The sequence below is a fragment of the Danio aesculapii genome, chromosome 21 (genome assembly GCF_903798145.1).
Source record: "Danio aesculapii chromosome 21, fDanAes4.1, whole genome shotgun sequence".
NCBI lineage: Eukaryota > Metazoa > Chordata > Actinopteri > Cypriniformes > Danionidae > Danio > Danio aesculapii.
Window position 1 is genome coordinate 7,570,823 of NC_079455.1, and position 14,080 is coordinate 7,584,902.

The window sequence follows — 14,080 nt, forward strand, 5'->3', positions numbered from 1 at the left end:
TCAGATTGACGTTGTACCCCAATGTCGTGGGGACATTGCATTTTGTTTGGAAATGAAAATCAGGTTGACGTCAGAACCCAATATCAGGCCTACGTCAAATATCAACGTCTAACGATGTTACAGCTTGACGTTGTGTGGACGTTACCACTATGACGTCTGTCAATGTCAGTATTTGACGTTAAGATGATGTTTGTTTAAGATGTTGGTTTGACGTTGGATTTTGGTCACTTTCTATCCGGCGATCGAAATAATCAAACGCTTGGAAACAACTGTGGTCGGAACCAAAGTTCACAGTGACTGTGTTCTCTGGACTCCTCTCAAGCAGTGGACATCTACATTCTGATGAACCGCGTCATAGCTCATTACCACAAAGTTGACTTGATTTCAACTCTCCTTTATTCTCTGTCATAGAATAAAACGTTAAAGTATCTTGAGTTCGTGTTAGCTACAAACATTATTTATGCAATTTAACTGAAATCACATTGAAAAAACCTATTGACTTTGGGACGATGGAACCAGAACTGCTAAAATGCTAACTCGCTTTCGGGTTTTTGCATACAAATGGATGTCATAGATCCTCCGCTCTATTTCAGCACACGTGATGTCCTCTGGAATGTTATTTCAGAGGCAATTAGCATAACGGCCAAAAACAGCATCGCAAAATTTTATAGTTATTTACAACGCAATCTCACGGTAATTCGTAACATGTTGATTTAGTGGCTAATTTAAAATAATATTTCATTGTATGATCTCATTCGTACATTTTAGAATGATCCCTAATGAGGTGTAGGGTTAGGGGTGGGGTTAATATAGGAGGCCCGCCTTCTTTAAAAATCGTTCGAATTCATACATTTTTTCTGACAATAGGTAAAAAAAAATAGTTACGTTTCCTCATGAGATTAAGCTGGGTATAGTGTAAAGAAAATAATCTGAAGATCTGAGTCCTTCTAGGTTCATGTACTGGACTCCAATGTTTCTTTTTTTAAATATGTAACTATAACTAATAAAATAACTATAGATAAATTAGTCTTATAACTAATAAAACTGATAAAAATTCTTCTATGTTGTTGCTGATTTTCATTTTCATTATATTGTGCACTACTAGGCCATCACTACAGTTCCCAGGGTCTCTAAAGTTTTGATATTAAAAAAGAAAACAAACCTTTTTAACTGCCACATCCACATGGTCCGAGCTTAAGCACGATGTCCAGCCTTTAGACTTATCTCTGGCCTCTCTCAGGAGTTTTTGAGTGAGTAGAAATAGCCTGGCTTGGTCTGGAAGTTCATTTTCTCCAGGGTGAGATACAGAACTCGGGACTGCATCGTTTTGCTGTGAATGTTCCGTAAAGCTGCCTGCTGCATGGGTTTCCCAGTATTTCGGTATCTGTATTGACCACAGGTACAAATGTTATATATTTCATATATAAAACTTAAATATCATTTCGTTTGTTAAGTTGTATTGTAAATGCAAAATTATTTCTAACATGATCATTTTGTTTTGTTATTTCAAATTATATGCTAAGTGTCCAATCAACAATTTCTCATTAATGTGTAAATGTAATGCACTACATTACATCTGGAAAGTATTCACAGCACTTGACTTTTTCCAATTTTTTCATGTTACAGCCTTATTCCAAAATGGATTAAATGCATTTATTTCCTCAAAATTCTACACACAATACCCCATGATGACAATGTGAAAAAAGATTTTCAAACTCATATACAAAACCAAAATCAACAAGCAAAGAAATTAATTGCTACCTTAAAAAAATCAACAATTCATCCATGAATAAATGTTACCCTGGCACACAAAAGACAGGTATGTGTGTCCTTCATGTTGTCCCAAAACAAAACAATAAATTTCACTTAATCGTTTATAACAAATTTAAGTGGATTGAACATAAAACAATTAAGTTGTCCCCCCCAAAAAATTAAGAACTGTGTTGTTTCAACTCATTTTAAGTAGTTTGCACAAGCAAAAGTGTTTTTTTTTTTTTTGAGTGTATGTTTCTGTGTAGTAAATAACCACATAACATGTTTTGCTCCAAAAACACTTCACCACTTCAGTCGGGTGTTTGAAATAAATCCTTCTGTATGATGATTCAGTAGTCATGTGTTTACAAGCCACAGAAAACAAATAAAAGCAGTAAAATCTTCTGTTTACAATTCAACGTTACTAATCTTCGTGGCTTATTGTGGGAGAGAACATAGAGGAAATTTACTGGCCTTCGGAAGAGATACTGATCACAAAATCACACTTCTCTGACAAGATGTGCATGACAGTACGCCTGATTATATACGCCTTATAGCCAGCAGCAAATTTGAATCGAAAATAAGGCTGCAAAAATGAAACTGTTTATTTAAAATGAGCTGAATCAACACAATTATTGAGATTTTTATGGGACAACTTAATTGTTTTATGCTCAATCCACTTACGTTTATGTTAACTTAATCGATTTGTGTTGGGTCAACATGAATGAATTTGAACCTAGAATTTTTTATAGTGTATATATCTAAATACTGAGAAAATCAGATTTGAAGCTGATACATCAAAAATGTACTTTTTAAATATTTACTGTACAACATTTATAAAATATCTTCTTTGGAACATGATCGTTATTTAATATTCTAAAGATTTTTGCCATAAAAAAAACTAAAGAAATGAATCATTTTGACCCATACAGTGCATTTTAGCTAGTACCCATGATATACCAGTGCAACTTAAGACCTAAGGTTTTAACCTAAGGTTTTGTCTTCCAAGATGACAAATTAATTTATCAAGCTGGCATGTTCATTTTTACAGCCATTCCTAAATTTTCCTTGAACCATTTTTTAAAACCCCTGGATTGGAATGTTTTTTCTTTTTATTTCGCATCTAAAATGAAAGAAAAATATATTGTGCATCAGAGCTCAAAGCACATTTAGATTGCATGCAGATGTGGTTATCACGGACATTAGTACTAATTCAGCGGACACGCTGTTTTTGTACCTGGAAAAGATGAGAGCATTCAGTAACCATATGTGTCAGTCCCTGTGTTGCAGCCAGATTCTCACTTAGATCCCTCTGGTCTGGCCTCCCCAGGCTGTATTTCCGTTGTCTAGACCTGTGTTCAAAAGCAGAAAATGCCACAAATTTGAAATATTATGCACCCAAAGTTGACTTCTTTCAAATTCCCAACCCTTTCTCCAAAATCTACACTCTAAAAAATTCCCAGAATTTCAAGTTTACTGTAATTTCTCACTGTAAATTACATTAGTATCACTTCACAGGATTTAACCATGAAATTCACAGTAATATGTTGTATTCAAAATATGACTGTGAAATTAAGGCAGGCAGCATGATTCCAGTAAATTAATGTAAAAAGGACTACATCTTTTGCACGTTAATTATAGGAATTCAAACTATTTTTATTTATTTCAACATAGAAATTAATACACATGAACTTTTATTGTATATACAGTTGAAGTAAGAATTATTAAACCCCCTGAATTATTAATCCCCCTGTTTATTTTTTTTCCCCAATTTCTGTTTAAAGGAGAGAAGATTTTTTCAATACATTTCTAAACATAATATTTGTTCTGTAGACTATCGAAAAAATATTTAGCTTAAAGGGGCTAATAATTTTGACCTGAAAATGTTTTTAAAAAAATTAAAAACTGCTTTTATTCTAGCCGAAATAAAACAAATAAGAATTTCTCCGAAAGAAAAAAATATTCAGACTTATTGTGAAAATGTCCTTTCTCTATTAAACATAATTTGGGAAATATTTTAAAAAGAAAATAAATAACGAAAAATAAACAGGGGGTCTAATAATTTAAGGAGGCTAATAAATCTGACTTCAACTGTATTTTAGTTTTTTGTAATGTAAGAAGTGTAAGAATTCAAAATAATATATATCGTTTGAAAGCTGAACATTTCTAGTTTTCATATCTGGTGATTGATTTCCGATAGATATTACTGAGAAATAGTTAATTACTAATTTGCAACAAGGATACACATAGTTGTAAAGCATTACTTTGCTACAGCAATCTACTTGTAAAAATATCTTTTAGAAGCTAAATTCAAGTCAAATGCCACCAAACCGCTCATACTACATCAGAATCTGATGTCATCTTTACAAATATTGTCAAAAGTATGAAAAATATGGTTTATATTCTACAAAACATACACAGCAATAGGGGTCACCCTTGTATGGTCGCTAATGGAAACTGAATGTCAACTGGTTGTCATGTCTGGTACTGCAGCCAAACAAAAACTTACTGAAAGCTAATTTATTATTTACTTCTTTTAAATATCAACTTCAAATTTGGAATATAATTTGTTAATATATTTAGCTTTGATTTTCTGTTTCTGGCTAAAACAGGATTTGTAAAATACATATTTTATCTAAAATAAAATATACATTTATTGTTTAGTTTCATAAACTTAAAGGCACATAACTTTTATTTGAACTTTTTGAACTTTTAGTTTTAGCAATCTGACATCTGTCTTCTTTTTCAAGAGTTCACACTTAGCTGATGATTCATCAATAGCTTGTTTGGCATGCTGTCCCGGGAGAGAGCCCCGAGCTCAAGGGATCCTCGAGCCCGGGGCTTCCTCCCGTTTGCAGAGCGAGAGGGGAGCCTGAGCTCGGTGGATCTCAGAACTCCCCGTCTGCAGTAGCTAAGGGAACCCGTGAGGAAAAAGCAAGGGGGCTAGACAAATGTTTCATTGTTATGCATGATGTATATTTTTTGGATGGGAGGAAACCGGAGAACCCGGGGAAAACCCACGCGGACACGGGGAGAACATACAAACTCCTCACAGAAACACCTACCGACCTGGCAGGACCAGGGTTGGCAGTGTTCTTGCTGTGGGGCTAACAGTGCTAACCACTGGGCCTCCGTGCCGCCCGATCTAAGGTTAAGGAGGAGAATGGGGAGGAAGGGGGGTTTCTTCCAAACGAAGATAAGGTGGACTGAAAACTGGTTATTTATAGTAGCTTATGGCTCATATGATTGGACGATACTGATTAGCTTAATACGAGACCGGCTGTGATAAATCATAAGCACGTGATCCTCTCGAAATTAGTTTATTAATAAACCTCACAAAATGAAACCAAGCTTAAATCAATGAAAAGTGTGGAAGATGGCAATTTTTTAGGTTGAACAAGTCATTTTCATGTCCATGTTCAAAAAGTGGGGGCAACAGTTAAGGGGTTAAATATACAATTTATTTTTAGCAATATTGATGTAGAACAGGGGTGCCAGACCTTTTTCTTCTGAAGGGCCAAAAGCCTGTTTGAGGGTGATGTGCCAAAGGTAAAAATACCAAACTGTGTTAGTAGCTGTTGTAAGTTCCCATGGTAATTTCCTAATTTATTCACATTTAATAAATATATAGAAAAAATACTTCTATTGTATTAATAATTATACATTTTTGTACAGTTTAGAATAAACTTCTTACAATAAAAACATAAACAATTCCATTTATAACAAAATGTCGAACGCTAGCAAAGCTGCAGCTCAATTTGCCTTGATTTCCTCACCTGCAATATCCTTTTTTGTCAAGTGACAGTAATTACCTTTCAAAAAACTGATTCCTTCATGATATTTAAATGAACCAGTGGTTTTAGTGCTTTTTTTTAGCTCAACAATTAAACAAATAAAAGGTTATGTTAAATTAGAAAAGACAATCTCTGTTAAAGGCATTCCTCAAACTTCCCCATTATTCTCCCTCCTTTCTCAGATGAGATGGTGGGGCCAAATCAAAGGTTACCAATGGCCAACTGAGCCCTAATTTGGCCATCTCAGATTTAGAATAACTATTACATCGGTTAAAGACTTTTGATTGTATTTGTAGTTGTAAAGCATTACTTTGCTACAGCAATCCACTTGTAAAAATATCTCTTAGAAGCTAAATTCAAGTGAAATACCCCCAAACTGTTCATACTACTTTAGAATCTGATTTCTACTTTACAAATATTGTCAAAAGTATGAAAAAATATGGTTTATGTTCTACAAAACATACACAGAAATAGGGGTCACCCTTGTATGGTCGCTAATGGAAACTAAATGGTTAAAAAAAGGTTATGTCAAATTAGAAACGACAATCTCTGTTAAAGGCATTCCCCAAACTTCCCCATTATTCTCCCTCCTTTCTCAGACGAGACAGTATGGCCAAATCAAAGGTTACCAATGGCCAACTGAGCCCTAATTTGGCCATCTCAGATTTAGAATAACTATTACATCGGTTAAAAACTTTTAATTGTATTTACTACATTTTATTTATGACAATCTAATCAAATCTACTTAATTTCTTTAGAAATTTGCTTAATTTTGCATCATTTGCTTAATGCTACAAGTATAATTCAGAATTTTTTACAACATTAAAATTTAATGTCTAAAAATCTTTCACCAAAAGAGGTGAGTAGATCATTTAAACATTTATAGTATAGGCTGGAGTTATACTAGAGATTGGGTTGCTGAAACAAAGCCTACATTTCATTTCACAACACATTTAGCAGTTTTTTTTAGTGCTTATTCTTATAGCGGTACATTGAAACTGAGCTTAAAAGTTATCTGCAGTGCCAGTGTATAACAGCAAATCCAGAGCTCAGCGGGAGAGCAAAGAGAGCTTGTTGGCTCTCCAGCAGCTGGCTTTTGCAGAAATAGAGGGAGTTTCTTCAAAATGCCTTCAAGTCAGCCTCTTATGCGTTTACCCTGTGACGTAACTGTATCGCTTTCTTTTACACCCTCAAGACACTCCAGAGGAAAAAGTGTCTACAGCATCCCTATACTTCAGCTGCAAGAGTATTAGATAACATGTTGTAGAACATGCATTCATCAGTCTTCATCTCTGCAAAAATAAAGTTTGAAGGGACCAGATTTGGAAATATTAATCCCAATTTCCTGGAGAAATCCATCTTTTCGGTGGTTCTCTGCCTCGAATTTTCACTGTCGCTCGTCCAGCGTTTCATTAACCAGCTGAAATGTATTACAGATACAATATCTTGCTTATCTGTAAAATGAAAGCCAGATGTGGAACTGCACTGTTACATAAGCTGCTCTCACACAAAACGATTATAGCGTACAAAACAGGGTGGACAAAAAAAAGCTTTTGGCTTTTCGATGGGAATTGATGTAATCTTTATTGTGAAAGATGACAGGACTGATATATTTAGAAAGTTACAAGGATATGCTTATTGGATTTCTAGCGCAAATGTATGGACACCAATACACTTTTATGGTAACTTTTATGCTCCTGATAGTGAAGGCACTTAAGTTTACTTCACTATATTGCAATTAAATCCTTATCTAATCATGACAAACTAAATATTGCTGAAAAGTCTTCCGAACACATATTTGACGCTGTTTTTGGGTTTTTTGTTATTTATATTTAGTCATTTAGCAGACGCTTTTATCCAAAGCGACTTACAAATGAGGACAAGGAAGCAATTTACACAACTATAAGAGCAGCAGTGAATAAGTGCTATAGACAAGTTTCAGGTGTGTAAAGTCTAAGCATTAGTAATGTTTTTTTTTTTTTTTTTTTTTTTTGAGAGAGAGAGTACAGTTAGTGGTATAACCAGAGAGGCAGTTACAGATTAGGAAGGAAAGTGGAGACTAAATAGTTGAGTTTTTAGTCGCTTCTTGAAGACAGCAAGTGACTCTGCCGTTCTGATGCAGTTAGGGAGTTCATTCCACCAACTGGGCAGATTCAATGCGAGAGTTCGGGAAAGTGATTTCTTCCCTCTTAGGGATGGAACCATGAGGCGACGTTCATTCACAGAACGCAAGTTTCTGGAGGGCACAAAAATCTGCAGAAGTGAGTAGATAAGGAGGAGCAAAGCCAGAGGTCGCTTTGTAAGCAAACATCAGAGCTTTGAATTTGATGCGAGCAGCAACTGGCATGTAAGAAGAGTAAGAGTAAGTTGTGGACTTGTGTTAACTTGTTTCTACATACTCTCATGCTGATATTTTCTCAGAATAGCTTTAAATGGCAAAACGATGTTTTATCGCAGTTGGTCAAACCATGATTTTTATAGTTGTAGACTCATGTTAACATGTGCCTTTGGACTCGTGTTAACCCATGTCTACAAAGTCACACCAAAGTCCTTTTAAGGAAAGTCATTTCACTCAACAGCCATCTTTAAAAAGCCTCTCGGGCAGTATGCTCGGGCATACTGTTTGAATGGGGAAACATCAAATTCCCCAAAACTACTTGCCAAGCTTACGATTACATTTCATATATCAAATAACTAATAAAATTAAACAACAACTGTCTCTAGTTTCATTTCTAAATGTTCGTATCACACAAAATCTGCAGAAACTCACGTATGGTCCGAGGCCCTCCCCAGGAGAATTGTCATCCTATAGCGATCGCTGATTGGCTACTGTACTAGAAGGCAGGCTTTATTCACCATATAACGATCGCTGATTGGCTCCTGTACTAGAAGACGGGGCTTCATTCACCATATTGACAGTTACACTTTTCCTCATTCAAAAGTATACGAGTGACATGTCTTGTGTATTATATGGTCTTTGGTCACACAAGAGCTGATATTTTCTGGTGTGTGGTACATTCAATTTCCATAAGGAATCTGTCATTGTAAGTTTGTTTTAGGACTGCTAAAAGTGTTTTGCATCTTGTTAATTTTTTTTCTAAAATGTAAATTTGTTTTGTCCTTGGTAAAATAGTTTTTCCTATATAATTGTGTCTTATGATTGGTAAAAATGTTTTTCAAAATGTAAATTTGTCTTGAGCTTTGTAAAAGTGTTTCACACTTTGTATTGTTGTTTTGCACTTCCTAGCCACCGTACTCTACATTAGAATTTTAATTTACTACATGACTGTAAAAAAGTACGTTCTATATAGTATGAATGTGAGTACTATGAGTGGAACTTGGATGTACTACATCTGCCATTTGGTCATTAACACGTAACTTACTTTCGTCAGTTGCGTTCCTTTAGTCACATTTATGAATTCTCTCGCATGGCATAATGGTATATGGTAGCATAGGTCATCCAGGTAATTCTCAAATACTGCTTTTTTGAATACTATAAAATTCTGACATACTACTCGGCTCGCAAATTGTTTTTAACATACTATATAGACCTTTTTCTTGGCTGCTGCATGGAGGACGCCATAGTGACCAGCGTCTTCCGGTAGAATGCTTAGAAGTTCCGTTTACAATAGGTAATTTGCGATCCAAAAATTTGTTTTTCTAGCGTTTTGAGTGGATTATGGAGTGTTTTTGTGACACACTTTTGAAAGGTGTGTGTTAAAGCCGTTATAATCTATGAATAATATAGATCAAAACTATCGTTTCAAAGCTGTCCAAATGTGACTGTTTATACGCATCAGCTGCCGACCGGAAGTTCCTAACATTCTCCTTGCGCATACACGCAAACCATAATGGGTAATTTAGTGTTCTAAGAAAAAGGTCTATAGTATGGAAGTATGTGATTTCAGTCAGTCATTTTCATTCCCTCCTTCAAGTGGACTAGTGTAGGGAATAGTGAATGAGAGTATAGGGGATGCTTTCAAATACAGCTCTTGATTAATTGGATCAGCTGTGATTAATTAGGGTCAGAGCTAAACTCTGCAGGATAGTAGCTCTCCAGGACCAGATTTTGGACAACCCTGGCTTACACCCACCTCATGCTGGTTCTATCTCTTTTAAAAGAGTTGAGATGGAACAGGGAGGGCGCCAAACACACAGCGATGTTGGTCGGGGTCATTTGGTTTTCCTCCACGCAGGCGACCACCTCTCGGAGGAAGAGCAGAAGGCTTTGAAGAGCCTCCCTGTTCTCATCAGGCAGGAGGTAGATGGCTGCTTGGACCCCCACAAACTGTTGATCTTTGGGAAAGTCTGAAGAAAAAGCAAGGGCATTAAATGCTGAGGGGTACATTTGAAACAGATGCCCAAGTTTGTGTTTTAAACATCAGTTTTGACAGCTTGTTACTCTCTGTGTAAATACAGTAGGTCTTTGAGTCAGATCTTTTCATTTGTTTGGACTTAAGCTGGGCTTACATTGGTAGATGTGCAGAAAGCTTTCGCAGAGTTTGCTGGAGAAGATGGGTTCAGGCAGGTCTCTGAAATATTGCTTCACCATGTCTGCCACATCAAAAGCGGACTGATTTTCAAAGGACACGCCATCGGGGTCAGCTTCCACCATGTCCCTTAAATTCTGAATGCGAGACTTGACCCCAGACTTCCGAAAGAGCCCAACCTGTCAGATTTGACAAAATATGTGTAAGCAAAAGGGGATCAACTGTTACATAGCAAAATAATGCTGTTTGTTTGACTACAGTAATCAGATATACTATGCATGATTAGAAATTCAGTCAGTAACAGTAATTCTTTTAATGAATTACATTACGAATATAGATTTTGCTTCCCTACACTAAAAAAAGTGTTGCATGCAAAACTGTTGCAAACAATTTATTTGTGTTAAATTTAAACAAACAAATTAAATGTAATAATGTTCAACTTAATTTGTTTGTTTAAATTCAGCCCAAATAAATTGTTTTATAAATAAATTATCCTGCTTTCAAGTATTTTCCCATATTTCTCCTGTATTTTTAATCTATGAAAAGTGAAGGTACCATCTAAGAGCTCGGCTCAAATTTGATATAATTGCAAGAGCTGTTTATAATTGCACAGCTGTGACGAGTGTTTCCCAAAACCGTAGTTGCTTACATCCATGGTATGAACCATGTTAGTTATAACGTAAAACGTTATATGCTCTAATGATGCTCTAAATGGGGTGGTAACAACTTCTTTAGAGAAGAACCCCATAATTTATTTTCTGCAAATTGTATTGTTTTACACACAATAGGAGTTGATAAACATATTGGACATGCACAGATGGGTGGCATTTTGATTGTATGTAGTGGGCCGCTCTGGCCCAAAATGCCAGCGCTGATTTTTTGCCCCAATGCAGCCCTGGGTTGTACATATATCGTTTGTTTGTTTGTTATTTATTTGTTCATTCATTTGTTACTTAGCTGGTTTTTAGGGTTATTTTGGTTTTCAGTCTTGTACACTGTTAATAAACATTCACTTTACATCAGCGAGTAGTGCCACCATTTTTTCGAGTTTTTTTCTTGCTTTAACATACATCGAGAACCCACTACAAGCCTTCCTGGTTTGTCAACCGCACACATCCCAATGCTGACAGGTATGTATATTGATTGTGTCAAATCATAATTTAGTATGTAAATAATTTAGTGTGTTGTGAGTCACCTAATAGTAGATTAAATAGTTTTATGGCTTATAACACATTAAGAAAGACTTTTTTTTATTTATAAAAAAAATGGTAACCCTTTATTTTGATGGTCCATTTGAGTATTAGTAGACTGTCTGCTTAATATCTGCTGATACTGCTCCTTCAACAGACATTTAACTGACTATAAGAATCTTTGCAAGTACATGTCAACTTACACTAACCCAAACCCCAACCTAACAGTCTACTTATAATCTAATGAGAAATAGTTGGCATGTAGATGCAATGTAACTTAAATTCAACAAACGGACCATCAAAATAAAGTGTGAGCAAAAAAATGAATGAATGGAATATTTCCAGAACTAATTGCTGCTGAAAGTGGTCTCTATTTTTAGACGCTTGGATTTCATACCTGATCTAAGCACTTGGTCCTTAAGAACTCCATTGCTCTCAAAATACTCGGTGGCAAAGGTTTCCCCGATTGCTGGACACTCTGGAGCAAAGGCACCTCAAACACCTTTCTGCTCTTATGTTCTGAAGGTTTAACCTTTCGGTAAACTTTTGGCACAGTCCTAGAATGGAAAAAGAACAGAATGATGTATTTTCAGGTAGTCACTTGCATTACTCGCGTACATTGATCTGAGATAATGAAGTGTTGAGCTAAATTGAAAGCAGGATATATTTAGCAGATCACATTAACCATATTAGCAGAGTTGTGAGGCCTTCATGCGCATCGCCATCAGTGATAAATGTAGCACGTGTTGAACTGACATTTCATTTGTTTGTTGTAATAAGCTTCATGTTATATTTTCTGAGCTTAAGCAATCTAATAGTATAGAAATAAAGCAATTAGAATGGATGTAGTGGTTTTAATCTTTGAGTACATATTGGCCTGCTGGCGAAAGGCTCCTGATGAATCTCAGACTGTCCTTTTCGTTTAGCAAAGCCCATATTGATTTACATTCGGAAAGGCCTTTTTTCATTAGACAGCCAACTTGCTGCCATGACCATAGGCTGTGTAGTAGGGAAGATAACCTGACAGCTATTTAGGGCTTGCTTCTCATTATTTCTATATAAATCAAGTTCAGGGACCTTGAGATAAAACTTCAAAGCCAATTAAATTTGCTTTTGCCGGAGCTCACTAATTTGACAAAAATTGGATTTAAAAAATTTCATATGGTTTAGTTTCTCTTGATAGCGTTAGCCTCAATTACCCCTTCATTTCTCTTCAAGCCCGACTCTCCTCGCTATCAAGCTGCATTGTTCAATTAAAGACAATATCAATATCCACCTTATTCCATTTGCTCAATTAGGTTTCCCTAGTGACTCGTGCGAATTATTTAGATTCCAAAGGCTACGTGTTCAACAGAAATTTCCAATAACCAGTCTCATATATTGTTTATTGCCGAAGAAAGAAGAGGGAGATGTCTTGAATGAGCGGCTTATGTGAAATCAGCAAGCTGACAGTGAGGAGGCTGAATGCTCAAGCAAAGCGATCAATGTGAATGTGGGGAGTTGAGAGCGTTGTTTCTTTTGTAGTTAGCTCAGTGGTTGTTAAAACAAATAGCCTAATTACGTCTCTCCCAAAAAGTCAATTATCCTCTCCTCTTTGCATTAAGCAGTTGTTTTTTTGTCCATTTAACTACAGAAATGCATAATGTCAAACATGTTATTAATTGCTCCATGGGGAGCTCAGTTCTCTAATTTTGGGTTAAAATATCAAAGGGAAGGTTGGTATGAAAAACACTAAGCAAAAGGCAGATAATTCCTATTATCCTCATATCTTTTCAAATAGAAATGTGCTTTGTTAATTAGCATGAGCATTGTTAATTAGCAGTTAATAAACATTTTCACTATATTGCACTTATCCAGTTGCTTAAATAATTGTATTTATGTGAAGTTAAACTGGGAGTCACACGTTGTGAAGTTTATTTATAAACTAAATTTGAGAGGATCGCATGCTTATGATTGACCAAGGCTGGTCCCTCATTAACTAACACATGATTCACCAATCAGGGGTGCGTTTCCCAAACAACGACGTAACTCGCGGCTGAACTATCATAGTATGATGCATCGTTTGGGAAAAGAACGATGTAGTGACGAGTGTTTCCCAAAACCGTACTTGCCATCATTTGAACCATGTTAGTCATAATGTAAAACGCCCATAATGATGCTCTGAATGGGTTGATAACAACTTCTTTAGAGAAGAACCCCATAATTTATTTGTGCAAATTAGATTGTTTTACACACACACACACACACACACACACACACACACACACACACACACACACACACAAAGGCAATTTTAAGAAAAATCTAATATTATTTTTGGTAAAAACATGCACTGGTTTTCCATATTCCAATCATCAGCTGAAGCGTGAACTCTGGAAATTTTATGGTACAATTCTTGATCCTAATATGCCATTAAGTAAGATTTTACTTCAAATAATGTAAAATTGCTCTCACATCTTGTCAGAAAAGTGGCTAATTACGCTAAAATGCCTCTAAACCCTTACCCTACCCCTCATTGTGGGATGAGAACATGAGAGTCCAAATTAATACAAATTAGCCACTAAATCTTAATGGGTTTCTGTGAGATTGCATTGTAATTGTTAATCAAACTAAAATGCTTCCAAACAGAAATGGACTTATTTTTACAAATAATATTTTATTTGTTGTTATTTTGAAGTATATGATGCAATAACATGGAAGAATTGTGAGAGTAGTAAAAAAAGAGCGAGGCTCTGCTGTGTCATGCAGTAGTGGCGTGAAGGGGTTCACTTGTTTTCATTCGTTTTGAACTCACTACTCTTGAAACCTTGTCTATTTTGTCTGCTGAGAGATTTTACAAGGTTGCAACCTAGCA

At 35.8% G+C, this 14,080-nt stretch overlaps 1 protein-coding gene across 2 annotated transcripts in view; it reads right to left on the reverse strand.

Annotated features, from left to right (window-relative positions):
- The window catches only part of si:dkeyp-23e4.3 (rho GTPase-activating protein 7), a 130,746-nt gene that overhangs the window by 12,862 nt on the left and 103,804 nt on the right, over positions 1–14,080 (reverse strand). For both annotated transcript variants that reach the window (XM_056446068.1, XM_056446069.1), the window contains exons 7-11: positions 11,624–11,783; positions 10,017–10,215; positions 9,641–9,854; positions 2,990–3,104; positions 1,163–1,384 (exon numbers count right to left, since the gene is read on the reverse strand). In XM_056446068.1, the coding sequence (XP_056302043.1) occupies positions 1,163–1,384; positions 2,990–3,104; positions 9,641–9,854; positions 10,017–10,215; positions 11,624–11,783 (910 nt within the window). The remainder of the gene's footprint in view (positions 1–1,162; positions 1,385–2,989; positions 3,105–9,640; positions 9,855–10,016; positions 10,216–11,623; positions 11,784–14,080) is intronic.